The following is a 23,806-nucleotide window of genomic DNA, read 5'->3' on the forward strand; positions in this document are numbered from 1 at the left end:
CGGAAACGTTGAAATCTTGGCATATTAAATGACATTTCTGAGCCAAAACGGTATCAGCTCCTCGTCATTTGCCGTTTACGAGAGTTTGCTGCTTGTAAATGACAATGATAAGCCTTAGCATGCCCTGCGGGAAAGTACCAGTTACACGGAAAAGGTCATGCTATTTACCGGACATTGCGATATATACCGTATTTTCTGGTGTATAAGACACACTTTTTTTCAAAATTTGTGGCAGTGCGTCTTATATGTATATTTTTTTTCTTTTTGGCAAACTCTGAAGGAACTCCTGTTGATGCTTTTCCTGTTGATGTCTTTTATTTAACTATTATGACAGCTCAATGCAAATGATGTGTCATAAATGCAAGTCAACCTCTCAAAACTAGAGTTCCATAACAGAAAAACAAAAAAGAAAGTCGAGAAAACTAAAATAAAACAGATTGAAGTCACGGAGGCTGCGCGAATCTCAGAAGCCGCAAGTGGTGAGCTAAAATGGCAAAAGATGGCGACAGCTGCACTGCTACAAATAGGTTTGTGTTATACACAGACGTGTCTTATATACTAATTTTTACTTAGAAACTTGTGAAAAGTGGGGGGTGCGTCTTATACAACGATGCGCCTCTTATACGCCGGAAAATACGGTATGTGTGATGCGCCAACTAAATCTTGCCTTGTCTTCCCTTAGATATGCAGTGTGCTCCTGATTTTGCTGTTCTTCTATGACATCTTCTTTGTGTTCATCACACCCTTTTTGACCATGGTAAGATTACACTGCTGTTTGCATTTTTTCTTATTGTATTAGAATTTAGAACTGGGTATGATTGCAAGCTTCACGATCAACCGTATAAGGTATATAATCTCAGAACACTTTTGCATAGTTTATCCGGCAGTTATGGTTCCATTTTAAAGGGACACTACAGATGATTTTGAGATTTGTTTAATGTGTTTCTCATTTCATGAGGGGTCAGCACATCCCCAACTTCTTTCCATGTGTTTTATATACATATGTCTTCATGAATGAGAATGTGTGAAAAATTAAATTATAGAAACCACCAAAACCCAAACTTCTGCTGAGAAGTAGAGCAAAAGAGAGAGAGAGAGATAATGTGATGCTCAAATCGAATGTGGCTCAAACAATGAGACCGAAGCATTGCACATGCACTTTCCTTTTCTCCTGCTATGCATGTGGCACCACCAGTATGATTTGGTCTTTTTTTTTTTTTTTTTATTGATTTACAAGACATTTACTCATTTGTCCGAATTAGGTGTTTGTCACTATTGTCTAAATACCCCTGCTGTGTGTTGCAATCATAAGACTAAATGTAAAAAAAAAATACTTAAATTTTCCTTTGGGAGTGGAGTGGATATACGGAGTGGATTAGATCAATAATTAAATTTTATCTCATTGGCATTAATCATAGATATATTCAGAATTCATTATAACTATTACAAGTGACTCTTAATCACATCTTTATTAATTGTGACCTTTGAATGATGCCATAGATAAGTCACAAAAATTTATAATGGAAATTCTGAGTGGTGTGCTGTAGGCAGAAGCCATCTACCATAAAAGACTGTCCTTTCCCTTGAAATCGTCCCTCCATTTGTTTTTGCTAGAATATCCATAACGTAAAAATTCCGAAAGATCGCCCACCCTCCGATTCCCGTCGGATATCATGCGTGACCTCATAATGGCTTTGTGCGTTTTTGTTTGCGACCTGCGTGCACGATGTCTCTTCCCGTAACACACAAGTTGCTCCCGCGTGTATATTGCATCGTGAAATGCAGATCTGCTGCATCTGCAGTATCCATTCCTGTGATATGCAAGTTTGTAGTGAATTTCCTCTCTTTTTGTCCGGTATCTGCGCAAGTGATATGTTTCCGTGACAGGCAAGTTTGTAGCAGATTACTGCGTGTTCATTGCACTGTAAAAGTTGAATCCGCTGCATCCGCTGTCTGCGGTTTCCGTTCCCATAAGATACAAGTTCATGGCAGGTTCCCACGGGGCCTCTGCACCATGAAATTAATGTGAACCTGCTGTGTCCAGAACCTGGGGTATCCTTTCCTGTGACAGAGAAGTTCATAGCGAATTACTGCAGGTTTATCGCATCGTGAAATGGGAACTTGCTGTGTTTGCAGTCTCCAGTATCAGTTCCCATGTTATGTGGTTTGTACCGGGTGCCCCAGTGTTTATCACAAATTTTTTTATAGTTTTTTTGTTGCACCCTCAAAAATAGCCCACCTCATGTTTTTCACCATTTATCTCTTCATTTTGGTGGGTGCTCTCACAGAATTTTACGGTAGTCGGCTCTTTTTTTTTTGTTACTGCGATTGAGACCTAGCAAGCGTTGCATACAAATGTGCCCTTAGTTTGTGAGCATACTTCGATTCTGGTATACAGCCAGAAAAGAGGAAACTTTTCAGTGACTATTTGACGCGTCCTTGAGACCCATACTGGTCGACCGTACAAGTCAAGCAAGAGACGAGAGAGAACACGCCGCTAGCCATGGAACACCATTTTTTATTGTGTCTTCATTGTATAATGTTGATGATGATTGCCTTCAAATCGAAACTTAACATAAACCGAAACTGACAATATCCAACCATTTTAGTGAAAAACCCGAGACTGAGGTATTGACAGACGATGACAAGGAAGAGAAGGAGACATTCTCCTTTTCTTCCTTGTCGTCGTCTGTCAATACCTCAGTCTCGGGTTTTTCACTAAAATGTTTGATATACACCAGCTCACTTGCGCCCTTACGTTCTGCTCATTAATGCTGACAATATTCACATATTGTAACATCCTCTTTTCTTTGAGAGAGAAAATCCTTCTGGCTATGACATTACAAAGTCACTTAAGTGTCGCGGAAACAGCTCCTTGCATACTGGTTGGGCTGTCCGCTGTTCGGGTGTCTGCTGTGCCTGGTTGGTCCTGGGTCCTCTGTGAGAGCTGTATAGGGGGTCATGCGGGGTGGGGTGCCTGATGGTGGCCCTGGTGTGCTGTTGGTACCTTTTGGACCAGTAGGTGTGATTCCTGCATAGTTACTGGGTTCCTCCTTTGACCCGGTGTTGCCGGAGCTTATCCATGCACTTGTCGTAGGTAAACTCTGTTTTTTCTCAGTGTGTTTCCCTGGACATCAACGTTGTACGACCTGGGTGCCATATGTCTGACGACTGTACTTTTTTTCCATTTTGATCTTGGGCTGAACGGTTGCACTGTGACGGTGCCTCCCTTTTTCTGTGCGGGGAGCTCTCGCGCAGTCCTGTTGTAATAGTCTCCTATTCGGCTTGCCTTGTTCTTTCACTGTGTTCGATGGTTCAAGGTGCATGGTTTCAGATGGACATCTGTTGTTGGAAGTACGGTTTGGGTCCTCCTGCCCATCATTAGTTGAGCTGGACTTGCCTTTCTGTTTTTGCATGGTGTACATATTGCGGTGATCTAGGAAAGACAACTGTAAATTATGTCCACTTTCCAGAACCTTCTTCAGTAAGGCTCTGAGAATTCGGCACATGCAAAGTGAGGGCCGTTATCACTGATGAGCACCGCTGGTATGCTGTACCTGGCAAAATGTGCCTTGAGTTTCTTTATGACTGCAGTTGCAGCGGTTGAAGGAGTTGCTGAAGTAGTCAACAGTTACCAGAAAGTTCCGGCCTTTGTACTTCATGATGTTCGTGCCCACTCTTTCCCATGGGTACCTTGAGTGCGGATGTGGAATTAGAGGTTCCTTTGGTTGTGCATGGCTGTGCCTCTGGCACACTTCACATGAGCGGAAGAACCTCTGATCTCAGAGTTCATCCTAGGTCAGAAGATGCACCCTGTTGTTCTTCTAAGGTAGCTCTCAGTCCCCTGGTGAAATCCACGAAGAGTTTGTTTTATATTAGCCTGTGTGCTCAGTGGTATGGTCACTCTCTGCCGGTTTGTTCTTTTTTCTGGTAGGTCACTTTCCAGATGTTGAAAGAGGGACGCTACCTCCATTCGAATTTCAGTACTTTGTGGGATAAAACATGCAATGTCGGCGTCGGTGAAGCTGCGAATACCTTGGCCATCTGTTGCGTTGGTTGAAGGCTTGTTCATCTTGCCGGTTGATTGTTGGTGCATTGACTGTTGTGACCTTTCATTGATGTGTCGAGTCAGGTTCTCACCGTTTCGTTAAGCCCTCTCCCGTGTTTCGGCGCCATGTTGTAAGAACGGCTGACTGGTTGTTAGTAGGTGAGGTCAGCAACAGTGTTGATGTACACATATTTACATTAAGAACCTCCGGTAACGTCCGTTCATGGCCAGCCTCAATCGTCCATCTCGTGTATTCCTTTTCTCAGGATCCCATTTCTTCTTCGTCTTTTTCAGGATGCTCATTTTCACACAAAAAGTTTGAACAGTACTTTAAATCGTATCTCTGCACTTGCAGCAGCACACTCTGAAGACGCTTTGGCGCCTTGTCTAGGGCTTTCTTCGTGGTGCTCTGAAGTGGCTTGTGGCTTAAAATCACGGTGACATCTCTTCCGTATGTGTACTGGTGGAATTTATGTATAACAAACCTGATAGCCAACGTTTTTCTCTATCTGGGCGTACCTGGTTTCCGTAGCTCTCTGAGCTCGTCTGGCATAGCAGATGGGGGACCCTTGTTGCAGCAGCGCGGCTTCCAGTCCGTTCTCGCTGGCAGGGTCATAGAACTTGAGGACAGGTGGCAGGGGCAGCAGCCCTTTCAATTTTCCGAACGCATGGTTCTGTTCATCAGTCCATGCCCATTCTGCCTTCTTGGCCAAGATACATTGAAAAACACTGTTCACGCTGTCACGGATGACTTCACTTCAAACTGTTCTGACAGTCCAGAAAAGCAAAACCATAGGCATCTTCGAAACTGTCTGAAACAGGAAATATAATGAAGCCATCAAGTTCCAAGTGGACAGTGGAGCTTCAATAAATATAATCCCAGAATTCTTTGCTGATGATGAAGCCCTGCAAGGAGTTCCTACAAAGTTGAAAATGTACAATGACACAATGGTGGAGCCAAAAAGAGAAGTGCCAATTGCTTTCGACTAACCTCACTTCTGAAACCATGTTTGTTGCGTCCTTGAGACCCATACTGGTTGACTGTACAAGTAGAGCGGGATATAAGAGAGAACACGCCGCTAGCCCCGCAACACTATTAATTTATTGCGTCTTCAGTGTATGTTGATGATGGTGATTGCCTTCAAATCGAAGCTAACGTAAACCGAAACTGACATTATTCGCATTGTAACAGTGACCATAAGTTTGTTGTGCAGCCAGAAAAGAGAATGTCTCTGTGGGAATCAGCTCCACATTTTGCGGTAATCGGGCAAGGAGAACAAGAGTGCAAAAAGTACATTTCCAACAGGCAGATAAAGATTTTGTACGTTGGTCTTTAGATTCCCGCATGCAAACTATTCGCGACTCCAGCAAAATGGACTCCATTAAGCGGGAAAACCCGGAACCAGCCGGACCAGGTCGCTCCGCGCCCCTCCGCGCCTCGGGTGGCTTTTGCGGACACGAACAATGTAATTTGAAGAAGGTCCAAAAATTTCTTACGTTTGCCTGAGTGTTCATTAGTGTGGTGAAGCCTCAGGAGATTGTTTCCTTCCATCACGTGTTTGAAAGCCCGTTTACTCCACACAACTCACAATCGCGTGCTTTCGATTTCTTGGATGGGGAGGAATCCCGGAAAAACGTTTTGATTTCTTGTCTGTCTCGAATCACATTCAAAGTGATGACTACTCGGTAACTGTTAAGTGGTTTCTTTATAAGGATGTAGAACAGTGGACTGAGGGCGACAGACGAGGTGTTTCAGTGGAGGGAACACCAATGTTGCAGTCAAGTGAATGGGAATGTTCAATAGCTGCTTTTCTTGAGTTTGGTTGTGTTCGATTAGCTTCAAGTTTGAGCCACCCACGCCGGTTGGTGCGTTGGCTATTCTTCTTGGCTGCTTTTCGCCGAAAAACCCTTTGGACCACACGGAAGGAGTTGGGCTGATTCCGCAATTACTTGATTCAGGAAAACCTGCTCGCTGCATATGATTAGTGAGGGAAATTATCTGCTTCCAAAAGGCGGGGGGCGCATCTCGCAAAGTTAGAAGCTGTCACGGCATTATGATCTATCACGCCTCCAATATTTATATTATACCTTCGTCGAAGCCAGTAGCAATATAGGTCTACAATTCTCAGGTTGACTGGCCTCAAAAAATGCTAATCTTCTCCGTTCAGGATTCGAAGGCAGGTTCAATGCAGAGAGGTTCTGCGTGAATTTTCGATGAAGACTCTCTTCAGTTTGTCCGCATTCGTCTCCGTGCTACCGGCTAGAACCATTTGGATAAGTTTAAGTAGTATCGCTCTGTCTGTCAGATATACTTTTATTCAGCAGTTGACCTAATAGCTAGTCAACTAAGCTCATATTTCAACCCGAAGAATATACTAATATTGCTTTAGTGGGATGTAATACGTAATATAATACATAACCCGCTCATCAAAATGACTTCTTGATTGCTACTAAAACCTGATTTGAAATGCGAGTATCAGCTGCTTAGTGGGGTGCCAGCGGGTTAACATACTCCTTGGCTCAAGAAGTGCTTGCTTAATTTTCGTAATTTTCCTGCAGATTGTGTTCTTGACCGAGCAGACGACTGGAAAATGTGGATACGCACAAAAGCTTGATTTCGCGGACAGATAAGTTGCATGGTCGAGGCATGCGAGTTAGCTGAAAATTACTCTCGGTGGAACAATTCTGTAGTCATCGCCGCTTTCCTTAGCTGATCAAAACTGATTAGAGCCTATTACCGTCTCTCCGGATCCCATAGTTTCGGTTTTGAACAAGATCTCTGAAACATAAGTTAGACATGAAAAGAACAAAAAGCACCGGGAAAACAAAACTATGCTCTGCAAGTTTATGTGCACCGGCTACACTTAACCGTCACAGTTTAAATACCTATAAAATTGGGCATTGAACAAAAGAAAATCTGTTAAATTGAATGCGTCACCCCTTCAGGCGGCCCGGCCGAGCCGACGCGACCTGGACCCAGTCGCCATGTTTGTTTCGTGGTGGTGCCCCCTATAGGTCGCTGGAGTCGAGAATACTCGGCAGTAACATTGCCGTGCGGCATCGTCGAGGTTAGTGTAGTTTTTTCAGCACTGTCAAGACTAGTTGCACGAGCATATTTCTTCGTTTGGCGTCTCCTTCAAACGAGAGCACGCAAAAATAACGTGCAAGACGAGGTCATGTACACATGCTGTAGCCTCGACAGCGTCGCGCAAGAAATGTTGACGCTAAGGACTTGTGCAGGTTAGAGCTCCGTTCTCTCCTCCTAATGGAGGGTGGCTAAATAGAAAAAAGTAAAGCAGAGTTGGGAGCAAGAAAGTGAGCAACAGACAAAGTGTATGTAGACCTTCAGTGCACCGACAAGTTGTCCATCAGAGTGGCCACATGTAGCAACACAGAGGTGGCTAAAGGCTGCTTCACACACCCGCATTTGCTTACGACTGAGCTCTTGCGATCTCCTATGACAGGAGAACACTCTGGTGCCATCTCCAAGGGGGCCCTGTAACTGCATTTCGCTAGAGTAACGTTTCTGCAGTATTCACGAAATCAAATGTACATACTGTAAAATACCAAGCATCCACCCATTTCATACCCCCAAATTTTGCAACATCTGAAAAATTATGCACAGTACATATCGTCGTGTGCGCAGCCGTGACCAAGTAGGCAGCACGCCCATGGCCCAACGGTTATCGTGCTTGGTTCCCACGCAAAGGCCCACGGTTTGATTCCTGGCAGCAGACATACATGTTTATTATCTCTGTAACTCTCACATTCCGATTAATTCGAGAACCCTGTTGCGTATTCGAGGTCCGAATGTTCTAGGCACCGAATTTTTTACGCCGATTGTTTCAGAAGCCCACACGTGTACATAAGGGGCTTCGCGTGGCGAGCCGGGGTCAGTCTCGCCCCAGCGTTCGATCCTGCTGTTTCGCCGCCATCGACGCCTGTGACGCTAGCTTTTTTCCTATTCTGTTTTTCGGCACAAGTTCGCCCCATTAAACATTTATTTAGCTTTCGTTGCCACATCAATTGTCATTAGTGACAATATATAGGTAAAATTGATGACCTAACAAGCACCCATTCCCCGATTTTCGCGATTATCTCTATATTTTTTGTCGGCGCTTGCATGCATTTTACGGTACTAGTATCTATGAGGGGCGGTGGTTTATAGCATTGTCGAAGGATTTTTGAGCCAATAAAAAAGAATAATGTGCAAAAAAATAGAAATAGTGTACAGAAACCGGGAGTTTTCCATGTTTACTCAATATCAGCCGCCAGTGTGCTCTCGCCTCGTAAGAGGCCACAAGGTCGTAAGCTGTCGCAAATATGTGAAGGAGCCTTGAAAGAGAGAGAGGGCTGTGGGGTCGCAGAAGGGGGAGAGCATCATGGTGGAAGTGGCCAGGGGAGGCAACAGCCAGGAGCAGCTGCCCATGGTGCTGCGGGTGCCCCACCTCAACAACGAGTCCCTCTCCGTCTGCTTCAGCCAGTTCTCCTTGCTGGGCTTTGGAGACATTCTGGTGCCAGGTGAGCGAAGCCCCTCTCTTGTCTCATCTCCCTCACAATTTTTCTTCCTGGGGAGGCGTGTGTTGTGGGACTGCACTTTTTTTCTGGGAACGTGAGAGAATGGCAGGGGACAAAGCAGCATGGGTCGAAACAGTGAGGCAAGAAAACATGGGACAGAGACAAAAGAGTGTGTATATTATCAATACCTTACTTAACGCATACCATATGGTAAATTGAATGGTATGGAATACCATATTTTTACGCATAATTTGTAAATTTTCCACATGGCAACAAAGAGATCTTGGATAGCACGACAAAGGTCTCGGGTAGTGTTTTGAGATCATAACCTGCGCATGAAGTTAAATTAATTTTTTTGGGTGCCAGTGTCTCTTAAAATTAAAACATCACGTGTAACAATCCAGTCAGCACTGGGCAAGCTTCATTAGTCAAGGATATAATTGCTCAACTTCAGTCTTTGCTTTGTGTTAGAAGTTGTGCATATGGGCTAGATGCCAGAGAACCCTTCTGAGTGTGCACTGTTGCAATGTGCAGGGCTTCTAGTTGCCTACTGTCATGGCTTTGACCTGCTCAACACCAGGAACCGCGTTTACTTCCTGTCGGGAACCATTTGTAAGTATTGTAGCTTTGGTGCGTGATTGAACTAAAATTTGTTGCGTGTCATACAGTTCCAACCATTACACTACCCTTTATGAAACCTGATGACCTACCCTCCTCGCAGAGACGATAGATCATTCTTTGTGATTTGCAAAATGGGACGAGCAAATGATTCGGTGCAGTTTGCGTATCAACTTGGAACAGGATCTGGTCTGGGACACTGATCATCATATTTCGTATTCCCAAACTTTCCAGTGCATATAGCCTTTTTTTATTCAAATGTGTTTTGCATCTCTTCATTCGCTAGGCTGTGCCTCTTATTGATCTACTGGAAAATTGATTCTTAGAGGACTTACCGTAGGTAGTATTAAGATCTCATTTCATATTAAACTGATAGTATGCAGTAAATTGGGATTGGCTTTTGGGGGGTGTATAGCATTCTGCAAAAGAGCTTCTGGCAGCCGCCATTCTACAGTATGCCCTCCCACTGCTGGGTAAGGTGTACTGTGTTTTTTTTTATCACAAAAAGGAGCTATGCATTGTCGAGCACTCATTCTTTGCCCAAATGTTCTCTAGTGGTTCAAACCAGATGCCAAGGCTTCAGAACTATTACCTTGCTTAAAAATTCTAAGTGATTTTCTGAAATTTTCAATGGGATAATTGCTGCCGAACAAGCTCTCGAACAGATGGAGCTGAATGGCGCCAGTTGCCAAAAAAAAAGCAAAACTTTCCCCGTTTCCCCGTCGAAATTTTCAAAACATCACGTATACTAACTTTTGAGTGAGATGAAGTTCTGAAACTCGGGAACCTGGTCCGAACTGCTAGCATTACATTTGGGGGAGAACGAGCGCTTAGTGATGCATAATTTATTTTTGCGGTGAAAAAAAACTGTAATTTGTTTTTTGGTGCACCCTGTAGATCCTGATGAGTTTGGCACATGCTTCTCCCTCTCACCAAAAGTGCTCTGCTCATGCTGCTCGACTCTTCCTTTTCGTATACTGCGGAAGGGTTGATAATGAGATCTCGTTGCATACTTAAAGGAGCGATGCAACAATTTTTGTACTTTGCGCAAATACCGTTTAAAACGGATCCCTAACGTTAATGACCTATGAAACACGCGTTCGTTTTTCACCCCACGCAATAGAAGTCCCAGAAAAAAATTTAAGAAAAACGAGCAGCGTTCACCCCCTCAACTCGCAGCCAGAACAAGCGGCCACGTGATCTGGAGCCGATTATATGCCGCCAGTGTTGATCATAGCCACGCGCTGGGGTTGGCAAAGCGCAGGACACGCGCTGAGTTCCAGACATTGTTATGGCTCGGCTGTTGTCGTCGTTGCAGCGATTGGACACGGGTCACAACCCGAATGCTTCTCGAGCTAGCAATTGTCACGAGCCCAAGTCGAGTGCCCACGCAATGCTCGGGTCCAATCTATGAACCGCATTCAAATATCGTCACTTGGGTGTACTGCGATCCCCGAGTTACGTCATCAAATTTTGCAAAGGAGAGATTGAATGAAAATGATCGCTTTTGTCCTTGAAATTACATCGCAACAAAAGAGTTTCTTGGCCAGTGGCGTTGCGTGTGGGTATCCTTGAGTCCCAGGTGTGCCAGTAAGCTCGTGTCGAGTGAAAAACATTCCAATTGAATATCGTTGCACCGCTCCTTTAAAAGAGGTGCTACAAAACTTTTGATGTGCCACAGTCATCTTTGCTTATGCATTGGTACAAGTCGTTAAAACTCTCCCATCTTTCCGCGGCTTCTTTTCGTCACTGTCCCAGTCACAGGGCTTTGTGTGTAACACTAGGCCATGGGCTCTCAAGCCAAGTTCCTAAGAACCTGAGGGTTCTTTGAGCCCATGTGGTGAGCATGTGATCGTCTGTTAGGACTTGCACATTGAAGGTGTGAGCAGTGCTGCGCTAGTAGCTTTCCACAGTTGTGGAGATGGGGGTCACGATTGTCATGCAGTCTACGGCGTGGGACTAGTGGTGACCTTCGTGGCCCTGTACATGATGAAGACACCGCAGCCGGCATTGCTGTACCTGGTTCCAGCCACACTGATCCCAACAGTGTGCATTGCATGGTGTCGGGGACAACTGAAAGAGATCTGGCACGGTAGCAAGGTAGGTGTCACTTTTGCCAGCTGCATTTTCTTGACTGCTTTGATTGGCACACTGGTGTCGTCTCGATACTTAATTTGTTACTGGTCCTAATGCAGTAATTAATCTGATATGATTTGCATCAGCAAAGAATCGAGGATTGAATTGAGAAGAGTTTTAGTAACTTTTGTTGTTTCATGGACACTTTGGCTGTGGGTTTGTCCGAATATGAAATGAATGCCTGAGTCAGGATGAAATTGGCGGCAATCAGTCGCACAAGTTGCCATTTCTGTTGCAGCTTTGCTTGCACTTGGTTTTTCTGCAAATATTGCGTGTTTTCAGGTGCAGACATGCTATGTTTTATGGTGTGTTTGAATCTGTGTCAGTTGATGCATTTTTGTGACATGATGAACAAAGAAAATGAAACAAATTGTGCATGTTAATTGATTAATGTTGGATCTCGAAAACAATGCTGCCGTGAATGCACATTGGCAGCCTTAGCTGTGTCTGTTTTGTTTAATAATTGTTTCGATTCAATTGCACCACACGAATGACATATAATACTGTCGAGACCGGTTATAACAAAGTCAACAGAAATCGCTTTGCTATATCCGCTTCTTCGTTATATATAATCTCATATAAATAACATTAAAAAAGTGAAAGCCGTTTACAACTTCCTGTAACCCCAAATTAGAGTTCAGCTCTTGAGGAGGAGGATGGAAGGGTACTGAGGGGAGGGTATACCCCTCCTCCCTCCTCGTCCTCACCTCCTTATCCTCCTCCTCCCCTCATTCTTGAATCTCCTCGGGGGGAGGGAGTCACGTGACCTCGGGGGGGGGGTCATGATTTTTGGGGGAGGGGGGTTCACGTGACCTCGGGGGGGAGGGGGGTCACGTGACCCCCCCCCCAGGTCACATGACACCGGGGGAGGGGGGTGGGGCTCGCGCGGTGCATTATGGGACATTTCCCATAATGCACCGCGCGGTTACGCTGACGGCGACGCCGCTCAAGCCGGAAACGGCGCCTAAGAGCTGCGCTCTAAAAAAAAAAAGAATCTTTCTGCCTTTCCACTTTGGTGAAGAAGGAAGACCAGCGAAGCTGTATTGTGGTGGGAATAAAGTAATGGCTGGCCGCAAGTCGGCAAGCGAGAGTGTAAAGGCTGGAAAGGTTGCCGCGATCTGTGAACGACGGCAGCAACCAGACAACCGGCAAGCTGGTTGTCTGATTGTTGCCGTCGCTCATAGATGGCAGTAGCTATCCAGAGTGTTGTGTCTACATTTCTTTGGGGAGGGACGCAATCCTGGGGAAACTAGCCCTTAACAGCTTCGCTGTAAAAAGATAACGCAGGTTGTCACGGGCACGTGTTTATCGAGCCTGCAGAAAGCTGTCGAGGCTTCCCTGCACGCGTCATCTGCTAGATCGGAACCGCTTCTTGCCAACTGTGAGAAGCTCCGATCGAAGAAAGATTCTGCTACGTACGGACCGTGTCGAAATCTGCAATGGCCCTGTGGTGGATGCCAGCGGTGGACGGCATTCTTTACATTTATGTGCACTACGTCGAGGATGGCACGCTTTTGATTCAAGGAGATTACCTTCGTCTTCCCTGTCGAGGTGCCGGCGGTGCCGGGACTTTAATCGTTGAGGGGTGATGGTGCGGCTAATCGGGGCTTAAGCGAAGTAGACTTTCGCGCAAAAGTGATTTCACCGACCAGACGCCGATACGTATCATGAAGCAAACAAAGAAGCAGCACGGCACCGAGTTAGCGCTCAAGCTTGTTTATGGTTGGTATAGAGAGCCTAGATTTTAGAGATGGGGCAACTGCTCGATCGGGGTCACGTGGTCTGTAAGCCGCATTCGCAAAACAAGCTGCAGCGTGCAAGGAGTCAAAACTCAAAAGCTTTCACCTGCTGCAAACGTGTTCGCCTCTCCGCCCAGTTTCCTCGCCACACTGACCACGTGACAATAAAATGCAGGCGTACTTACTGCTGTCTCTCTTAAATCGAGGCTTTCTCTGTCGCCTCCGCTGGTACGCACCAGTACATTGTCGCTAGCGCTCTGAACGCCCCTATCAGCATTCCACGACGGCTTCTCTGTGCGCGATGCTGTAAAGCCGCTTCCCAGATAAGGAGCGGGGAGCAGACGACGTTGCAGAGACTGCCGCCGGCGGCCTTTCCAGCATCTTCTGCAGCCTGTTCTGGGTGACGTCATGGCCGCAGCAGCAAAGTGCAGCGGTCCGAGACATTGTGAACTTTCCGAATTTTATTCTTTTCTTAAATTATCACAAAATTTTCTTCGCTAAAAACGGACACAAATGCATTGAAAAAGTGCATACTGGAATGGGAAATCATGATCGCTTCGCTGTAGCCGATATTTTGTTATAACCGACTTCATTATAACCGGTCTCAACAGTATGCATACCACCAGTTACCATGAAATACCGAGGAACTGCCCAAGTTTCTGCGAGTGCCCAATATCGGGCTTTACAGATATTTTGCAACAATTGCAAAAGTGTGTGCTGCTCGGCGCAACCTTGTGAATCAGCACCATAAATTTGGTCAGAACTACCGTATATTAACGGGGGAGTGCCCACCCCACCTTTACTAAAAACTGGATCAATCTAGACATGGGCGCTTGCCCAGTCAAGTCAGATGGTTGTTGTATAATTTGCAGAATTCCCAAGTTTACGAAATGTCATTATTGGGCACTTGAGCAAAGTGGGTGCTTCTGTGGATTTTTTACAGTATGTGCACTATCAAGTAGAATTCTTTGCAATATAAAAAATTGATTTACAGTATATACTGCGCAAACCGAAGAAAAACACAAAATTGCTTGCAAATGTGTTTGGTGCGAATTTCTGCTGTTGAATATTTGATATGAGCAGTTCCTTGTACAATCATAACTTTTATTCTCTTCTAAAAAAATGCAAAGTGCATTCAGAAAAAATGAATGTCTGCTGGGCATTGTACTGCATCTGCAGAATAATTTAAAAGCGTCGTTACGACTTTTGCGTTTGACCCTTGCTTTTGAAGCATGGTGTGCAGTTGGGTGAGTCGGTGCATTATGAGAATAAATAAAGCAGTACAAAAAGGGGATAGGGACAAGTGCTTTTGAAGGCCGCGAATTTGGGGAGGAACTGAGAGAATGTGCAGCAAAGCCATGTAACACTGAGATAGCTGCAATTCTTACAGTCAGCTGCCAGTCCATCTGTTTGAAAATGCTTGAGCACGAGATGCTAAAATTTTCCGTCCCTGCACAGTCGGGTGGGAAAATACTATGTTGCCTTTTAGATGGGCATTCACACGAGGGATGCTTTTCGGGGAGGGATGCTCGTGACGTCAGTGATCGGCGGGGCCAGCGAGACTCCCTCCCTGATTCAAGCATTGACGGGAATGGCAGGGAGCCGAGGGGGATGTCACTGGTTATCAGACGCATTTAGAGATTGCGCTCTCAACAACAGGGGTCGGTGCGCGCTGACGTGTGTAGAAAAATGGAGGTGTTCATGAACAGGCGATACGCGAACATGGCAGCAACGCTTATAGATGCAAAGGACGACAAACTGCTTCCTAATAAAAAGGAAATGGTTTTTGAATGGGTGGATGCAATGCAAAAAACTTAGAGTTAAAACCCAGTTGTATGAAGAGCGGCTTGAGGACGACGTTGATGAATATCGAAGCGTCCTTCGCCTCGAAGCGTCGTCCGAGGCGTCCTTCGGGTGCCTCGGACGACGTGGGCAACAGCGCAAGCCACATCAAGTTAGGCGATCCCGTTTCGACTGCTGGCTTCTTGCTGAGAAAAATTCGAAAAGTTGCCAGACACGCGAATGAAAAATTGCCAATTGCAAAGAGATCCCACTCCAAGGCGGGGAGTGTTTGTGCAGCCCGAGCAAAAAGCTTCCCCATTCCTCTGGGATTTCTAGGTCAGCGCGGCTCTGCTGAAAAGCGTGCCGTTGTTACCACGTGATGCGCATCCCGGGAAGCAAAAGGAGGGATTTCTTCACCGTGTGAATAATGCCCCAGTGAATTTGAATAATGTCAGCGATCGAGAACGGGGTCTTGGCTTAGGAAAATGCTCTGCGAGGCCTTAAAAAATCCTTGGAAGTGCACTAGCCCTGAACTTCGATCTCTTGCACTTTAGTGACACATCGTCCTCATTCACAATGCACCCATTACCTCGATGGTCTATGCATATGTTTCTTACGCACACGCAAATTCGTGGACCTGAAAGGAAAGCCACCGGCTTCTTGTAGTGATCTGACTCGCTTTGACTCTCACATTGCCGTGCATCAGTATTACAGAAATCGGTTATTCGTTCGTGCCTCTTTAGTCAGATTGGCAGCTTGTCACCCAAGTTCTTGGCATTGTTTCTAACGTGCCCCATCCCAGTGACTTCCTACGGCAATGCAAAATTGCCGCCGACGGTAGCCAGCTTCTCTGTCGTCTCGGTGAATGCCTCTTTGTTGACACTGGCGCCTCGGTGTGGTCACGCTCGGCGACGTACGAAGTGCTCCCATGGTGCACAAAGATGTTTCGTGACCAGAAGCATGATGAAGGACTCTGGCACTAGTGTCAAGTTGTTTGTCTGGTCCCATTACATCTATGCTGCATCTTTAGTTCAGATATGCCTTAGTGCTAATATGCTCGAGTTTTTTCTCCGCATTAAAATTTACTCCCATGCTTCAGATAGAGGTGTGCTTGTGAATAGTACATGCAGGGCTGTATCTGTAACGTTGTCCATTACTAATTAAGCTGTCTCTTTAGGCCCATTCACATTTGCTACTTCTCTGAACCTTCTGCCTTGAAAACTCTTAAAATTGAGGCTGGGCGTCGATTAAAAAATTTAAACTGATTAATAACCACCCTTAAAGGGGTACGGAAACCAAATTCTAGAGCCCAACTTTTTGCTTGAACATAAAGAGGGTTAAAATAGGACTTCACCAATACCAATATTCCGTAGGATAACGCGAGAAAACCAGGGATGGCGCCAGGCTTTCCAGATTGGGGGGGCAGTGAGGAGGCGTATTACATTCTCGGGGGGGGAAATAAGCGTTGGCGGCCAGTAAACCTGGAAGTGAGCTGGAGGTTGTTAATGTCGTGCAGCTACCCTAGAATTGTGTAAACAAAAAGGCAAATCGCTTTGCCGCCGTCTCCTTTCACGACATGTTTAAAGGCGGATTATAAAAAAAGTAATGGTCGATGGCTGCGTAGAATAGTCACTGCCGACGACGTAAAACTGGAAGAACCAAGCACTTCGAAATATTTTATAACATTTTTATCACCTCAGTTTATTCCTTTTGGTTGACAGTGTACTTGCAACCTGAATTACATTGCACATGTTTGTTATTTACAAATATTTACATTCTGAAATTTCACATTAAGGCATGTTCGCACTCGTCCCCCAAAGTTCAGTGAAGTCGAATCCGTCTGTTGTGATAGGCAGCATCGAAGGCGTTGACAACCTCATCTAGTTCCAGGCTTTTCGCGGTGGTCTTCTCCACGGCGAGAACCGCCAAGTTCGCGAGCCTCTTGTCAGACATTCTGTTTCGGAGATACGTCTTCAGCCGACGAAGGCATGAGAACGTGCGTTCGCAGGCGGCGCTGGAGGCAGGGATAGTCAACGCTATAACACAAAGACGGTACGATTCCTGAAAGGCAATTTTAAATTTGCCTAAAAATTCGGCAAACAATATTGTGGTGGTCACACTGCACCCATTCTCTTTTTCGTATCGCTGCAAAACCCTGGGAAGCAGTTTCATCTCAGCCACAAGTGCATCCCAGTTGGACGAGTAGTGCTTTGCTAGCGGTTCGACCAGCGAGATGTCCATGAAGCGATTGTGTTGAGGTTAAAAACAGTTCAAGCCCTTCAGGATGAGATCACTGTCGCTAAATCTTCGCTTAAGTTCTTCGCACATTCTATCCAGGATGGGAAGGAACACGTGCATGTCACGATCTTTCTCGAACGTGGACGAAGGGGGCCGAAGCACCCGCCGAGGGGAGACGACACGCAGCCTGGTTGTGAGGGTGGACGATGTCTGGCCGGAGCACGTGTGCTCAACGGTGTTTATTCGCGCGGTGAACAATGTTGCCCGCCGAGCCTGGCGGCCGCAGACGGGCGGACTGGAGGGGGGGCGCCACTAACTGCACGTGTTCCTTCCCAGGATGGGAAGGAACAGTGCACACGGCAGTCGTTTTCAGTGGAGTAGCTGGGGTCCTCTCCGGGCAGCTGGGCTTCTGTTAGATATTTTGCAAGGTGCGCCGGCAGACGGTTGATTCTTCGCTCTTCTACAAGACGAATTCCGTTTGTCTCTGCAACGCTTAAGCACTGGCTCCAAATGCTCGAGAAACCCTCTGGCGTTCTTAGGTATCTAAATCGCTCAAGTACCGCACTGACCATCATAGAGGCATGAGTAAGGTCGCAGTTCTTGTTCTGCAGGTAATCTGAAAGAATCTGCAGCTCACCCAAAACCTCGCTAAAGATACACAGATGTGAAACAAACGTGAAGTTCAGCTGGTGCAAAATTCCGCGTGCTTCTGCTGATCTTGATCTCCCGCCTTCGGCGATCTTTGTGAGTGTGACAATTATTGCAGGAAGCGCGTGTAGGACGGCTTTCATGCGTTAATTTGGCATGTCCATCTTGTCTCGCTGATTCCTTTCAGTTCGATCGTTGTGCCGCACACCTGCTTTTGAACTGTGATGAACAGCGCATGTGTGGCAGACCCTCCCAAGAAGACATACAACATCTCTATTAAAGAGAAAAAGGTCCTCGCGGAATCAAAGCTCTTGCAGGCATCGACAATAACTAAATTCAGCCGGTGGTTGAAGCAGTGGACATATAGGGCTTGAGGTACTTCTAACTTGAGAAGGGCTTGAACACCTTTGCTCTTGCCACTCATTACGCTTGCACCGTCATAGGTTTGTGCGATGCAGTTCTCAAGATGAATTCCACATCTGGAGAGCGTTTCCTTAACGTAGCTCAGGAGAGAGGCAGCGTCTAGCGTTATGGCACTCCTAAACCCAAGAAATCTTTCGTAGACGGATCCGTTCAGGAAATACCGGACTACCACAGAGAGCTGTTGCGTTTTGCTGATATCTCTAGATTTGTCCACTATAAGCGCAAAGCACTGAGCGCTGTCCACCTCGGTCTTGAAACGACGCAAAACCATATCTGACATCGCTGAGAGTATCTCATCCTGAACGGAATGGTGAGTATATTTCGCGTCGGCAGGGCCATTTTCCAGCTTTTTTAGTACAATGGCATCGCTTTTCGCTACAAGCTGAAGGAGCTCGAGAAAGTTTCCTTTGTTTTCACTTGAGGCTGACTCATTGTCCGCTCTCTGGGCAATCCCCTGTGTTGCAGAAAACCTCAGCACGTCAGCTATCACAGAGATATAGTGGCGGTTTTCTCTTACCTTTTTCAAATACGCCTCGCTGAGGTGCACGGCGACTGAATTTTCGGCGCCCTTTTCCTTCATCTGCTTGAAGGATGCCCATGAGGCCTGGCACAACTTGTGCGCCGCACTGTTCGAATGGAGTCGCAGTCCGCCGTCCTTTTGAAGCGCTTTCTTCCAGTTCCGATAGCCCTCGGTCACAAACACAGCGCTTCCACTCCTCTGTCCATTGCTAGTTGAAAACATCCGGCAGGCGAAACAGAATGCCGAGTTCGAAGTCACGCTGTATTCCAACCATGGGAAGCTGGTGTACCATTCGGACTTGAAGGTCCTGCCGTCGTTCCCGTATTTAGTAACAGGAAAGGATTGTAGCACAGGCTGTACCGGCGAATCATGGGCTGTCCTGGCTACATCAGGAGGTATTTCGACCTTTATATCAGGAGCTCTCGTTCGGAGTTCTTCGATCTGGAACTCGTCATCCGGGCCATCCCCATCGCTGTCACTAAAAGTTGATTCACCTTCTTGTTCCCCGGCGCTTACGTTGAGCACACACTCTTCATCAAGTGAAAGCTTTTCTTTGGCGGGTTCAGGTTTGGTGACATTCTCTTGAACCTTTCGCTTGGTCCCCTTTCGTTGGAAAAAGTCACTTATCGGACGACTGGATGCCATGGCGTACCCAAGAGTATAGCTCCCCACAATGCTTCCAGCTTCAGCGTCCTTTTTCTCCCCTCGTGGGTGAGGAAGAAAGGGAGAAAGCGAAGGTTTCTTTCTCGCCACGGCGATGTCACCAGCAGTGTCGCTCTCGTGGAAAGGGTGGGCTCCCCGGCTCAGCCAGCTCAGCGTTCAGTCAAGGTCCTTGGCCGCCAAGCAGCTAATCCTCCGGGCACCGCGCTTGCCGGTGAGCCGTCTCTGGCAATGGCCAGAGACGGCTCACCCGTGATTGACCGGTCGCGGCCTTGCTGTTTTGAGGGAACCGGGATAGCACCGAAGGTCAGCTTATCCCGCTGGCGATGCGGAGAAACCCGTGGGAATGTGGGACAGGGTGTTATCTCAGGGACTAGTGGGCGCCATTATTAGGAGGTCGGGGCCGCGTTACAACGTGTAGAAACCGCGAGGGGCGAACGGCTGAGCTCCTTCCCCTCGGCTTCAACGAGAGGCAAGAAAGCTTTCATTTTTTGTGGGCTACGGAAAGGTAATAAAGCAGGTCGGTCACACAAAGAGGTGTTTGTTCCCCGGCCGCTGCCTCTTGTGCCTCGCCTGCTTGCTCAGAATAAAATGAACCGCTGGGCCTCTATGAACCGCTGGGCCTCTAGACTATCGCAACTCGATGCTGACGAGACGCTCGGCAGAGAAAGATTGGGCCGGCATTGAGCCGCTCCCAAAAACTGCTCTAACTCGACATGTGTTGGCGTATCATGTCGGAATAAAATAGGCATCTAAAGAAAAGTGTACATACCCATGTTGCAAAGGCAATTGATATGGCGTTTATTTGAGCTCTATAAGACACACAAAAAAAGGAGACAGAATTTATAGGAGTGTCTCCTTTTTCGACGAAACGTTGGCCACCGCTGCACCTGAAATTAAGCTAGGGACGACGAGGGGAAAGACTGACCTGCTTACCCCCAATTAGAGGTCAGGGATAAAACTATTCATACGAGGAGGGTCCACAAAGGTCGCGTGGGCGTATTCCATTCATCAAGCCAGCGGATCGTGTGCAGATGGTCTTGCCCCGGATCGTCGAAGTGTTTTTGCTAAGCCTAGCGTCTTCGGTGGTCGCTTGGTCGGTGGGTCCTTGTCGTTGTAGCTTTTTCAGGTATCCGTGGTTCTTGCGTTTGTCTCCGCCGCGGCGTTCAATTTCAATTTCTTTTCTTTTTTCTTATTTTCTCTCGTTGGGACGCGCACAGAGAGCACATAGAAATGCATGTTGGTCGTCGCGACGACGTAAGCGTGCGATGTGGCCGGCGATGTAAATTTGATCACAAAAAGTGCGTAAAGCTTTGTAGCTGTCGTAGGCGTGGTCGTAGGATCTCATCGTAGCGTGCGAAAACTTGCGATAATTTCGCTTCGTGAATACGGAACTTTTCTTAGGTTTTGCTGTAAGATCGTTTTGTTACCTGTTGCGGATGACGAAGACGAGACAGATGAGTCGTACATATACGACTCTAGGCAGAATCGCTTCTCGGCCATCATGGCCTGGTGATGTAGCGGCGTGGCGGCATCTTCGTCCTTATTAGTGTTATCTACCCACCGCTCTCGTCGCGTTGGTCAGTTACCATTCACTCGAAGTTGCTCTGGCCGCTCCGCCGGATCCGCAATATGCTACAGCCCTCGGGTACTTCGACTATGCGAGATTGTAACACGCTGACGCCACCAAGGGGCAAGACTCATAACTACGGTACGCTTGGCCCTCCCGGATCTCCCGAGATGCATCGCGCTCTTCGACGGCTGATTTTGAAGCGCTCGCCGAAATCCAGGCATTTAGAACGAAAAATACAGCCATCCGCTTGAAATATGACTATGCGATTATCAATTACAGGTTTATCTGATTCCATTTGACTTATCTCTAGGTGTTTCCTGTATATTTTAAGTTTCGATTCAGTATCTCTTTAAGTCGATTAATTAATCGAGTAATCGGTCTCGTTCATATCCATGCATTATATTTTTAGAATGCCAAATTTAAATTTTTTTGCCTTTGCTGAATATATGATATGGTGCAATATAGCATGTCAATTGTGAATCAACCTCAATTGGTAGTTGAGAACAGTTAAAAAACACTCACACTTGCAGATTCTTACTTCAGCTGCATGAGGCAAGGAGTTTTTCTATGTTTTCCGGCAAGAGTGACCTCCTTCAGTTGTTCACAATAGGCTCTGCGGCGCTAAACGAACACTCACTTGGCATTGGAGTGTCCGGGACTCGTGTAATCTTCTGCATTTGTGTGGAGTTACAAAGATTGCCCCTACAGTTTACTTTAGGTCATAATTTCACCTAAAGTTGGCCTTCATACAGGCATACCTGCCAACTCTTCTGAATTTTTCGTAAAATGTATGAATTGGGACTAATTTTACGATTTTACGAATCTTGCTTCAAATCTTACGAAAAATACATTTTTTTTTGTTTTTTTGTTTTTGTAACTCCGTTGTTGGCGGTATCTTGCACTGCCACAAGAGGACGATAGGTACCGTCCACAGCAGCGTCGTGGTTCTTATTATCCGTCTATCCGGTGGCCACGGATCGAAAACCAATCCAAAGCTCAAAGCCTTTGTTCGTGTGTTCGGCGGTGCACGGTTGCACGTTGGTTTGGCGTGTTCAGACGTTGTTGGGCCTCATTGTTTCAGCCAGTTTCGAGGCGAGAAGTATGGCGTCTGTGTTTGTTGCACGTGTAACTGTAGCATTCTCCTGGTCACTGTGGCTTCGCGGCGCAATGCCGAACTCCAAACCTCAAAAGAGGTACTTTCAGGTGTCCCTGAAGTCCTACGCGTCGAAATTTCCGTGCTTCGTGCCGCCCAAAAAGCGAGAGAAGTTTGAATTCTGTAGCACGTGCACGTGTGATGTAAGCGTTTCGCACGCTGGCCAGGCTGACATTAAGCGTGTTTCACATGCAGCGATTTTGGCCCTGGAGCGGCGCGATTTCTGCTGTCGCGTTGCTCGTGCCGCTCAACCTCTGGTGCTGGCCAGAGCGCCGCAACGGCAGAAATCGCGCCGCTCTAGGGTCAAAACCGCTGCATGTGAACTAGGCTTTACGCTGCACATCGCTTCGCGTAACCCCCCTCGTCGCGGGACTTTTACGAATTTGGAAGTCCACAGGTTGGCAGGTATGTACAGGTGTAGCTGTCCACGTTTGTGTAGTGAAAGCGCGTTTAATTTTTACTTTATTTTGGTTGGTAAAAACTTTACGAATTAACTGGTTAAAAGATAAATTGCAATTAAAGCACTAATTGATTAATTAATAAGTTAATCGATCAATTGCCAAGCACTGCTTAAAATTTCTTACAACGAGAGAACACACTAGCGCCATCTATCGGGTAGCTGCGGAACACTTCGTGGTCCCGTATATTTCCTCTTTTTTTTAGTGCATCATTCTTTTTTTTTTTGGCTCGAAAAACTAGTTAATGTTCTAAACGACCAATTCTCACGGGCAGTACATACATTCGACCTCTCAAATACTGCAAAACTTTCGCCCTAGTGAAGTCTAGTTCCAGGGTCACTACATAGATGGCACAAGCGTGCCGGTATGTTCTCTCGTCGTAGGAGATTCCAAGAGGTTTTAAGACGCTCGGTCAGGTATATAAAGTGTGCGAACGTGCCTTTAGTCACACGTTGTGGTTGTGTGCGTGGTACATGCTTGCCAACGTGTAGCGTACATTAAATGTAGATGTTGGAGAACATGCATCACCACTTACTACCGCTGTGGAGCTAAACTTAGAAAATGCCGTCGCACAATATTTCTCGAATGCTTGTAGAAACTCTAAATTTCAAAAAAGGTAAAAGTTTGAATGGACTGTGTTACTTAAAGGGATTGTCCGGTCGAAACCGGAAGTACTTAAGTTTTTGCGCTTGTTACGTCGAGGGAGCCTTCATGTAGACAAACGACATTTTTATTTTGATATATGATCTCCCGTTATTAATTAAACCTTTCATGAACGCATGTACGAAACTGCACCCCGAATTTCGCCAGTGTCAACGGCTGACATCCGTAGCTGCTCCGTGACGTCACAAAACGCAAAGGTTTGTCCGACGGTCGGGATAACAAGCGTTGGTCGATGCATGTCTTGTATTTTGTTTCGAATTTTAGTCTCCTAAGCTGTACCCTACTGAAATACGGTTCTTTTAGTGCAGTTCCCAAGCGTGTGCAAGAAAAGTCAAGCCTTTTAGCAGGATATTACTCGAAAACAGCCATAAGCTTCGAGCAAACGTATGCCGTTTCGTGCGAACACAACTGCGACGGCCACCGATCGAACTAGGAGCGCTTGCAAAGCAAAGGATGCACATTTCGCCTCTGAAGCGGCAACTAGGTACACGAAGCAGTATTTGGGTACACATTCCGGTGGATCCACTGGACCGGTGATGAGGCTGCGGGTCTTTCCCTCAAAGGCGATGACCGCGGGTCAAAGGCAACCGGCGAATCGTTCAAATGCATGTCGTCACTTGACTTGGACG

The 23,806-nt window shown here is 46.5% G+C and overlaps 1 protein-coding gene across 1 annotated transcript in view; it reads left to right on the plus strand.

Annotated features, from left to right (window-relative positions):
• LOC8043304 (signal peptide peptidase-like 2A) overlaps positions 1–23,806 on the plus strand; it is a 46,410-nt gene that overhangs the window by 18,955 nt on the left and 3,649 nt on the right. Inside the window, exons 9-12 of the mRNA XM_029983570.3 lie at positions 683–757; positions 8,416–8,569; positions 9,101–9,178; positions 11,130–11,284. Of these exons, the coding sequence (XP_029839430.2) occupies positions 683–757; positions 8,416–8,569; positions 9,101–9,178; positions 11,130–11,284 (462 nt within the window). The remainder of the gene's footprint in view (positions 1–682; positions 758–8,415; positions 8,570–9,100; positions 9,179–11,129; positions 11,285–23,806) is intronic.

Source organism: Ixodes scapularis, unplaced genomic scaffold, assembly GCF_016920785.2.
Source record: "Ixodes scapularis isolate PalLabHiFi unplaced genomic scaffold, ASM1692078v2 PGA_scaffold0__279_contigs__length_252992795, whole genome shotgun sequence".
In the NCBI taxonomy this organism is placed as follows: Eukaryota; Metazoa; Arthropoda; class Arachnida; order Ixodida; family Ixodidae; genus Ixodes; species Ixodes scapularis.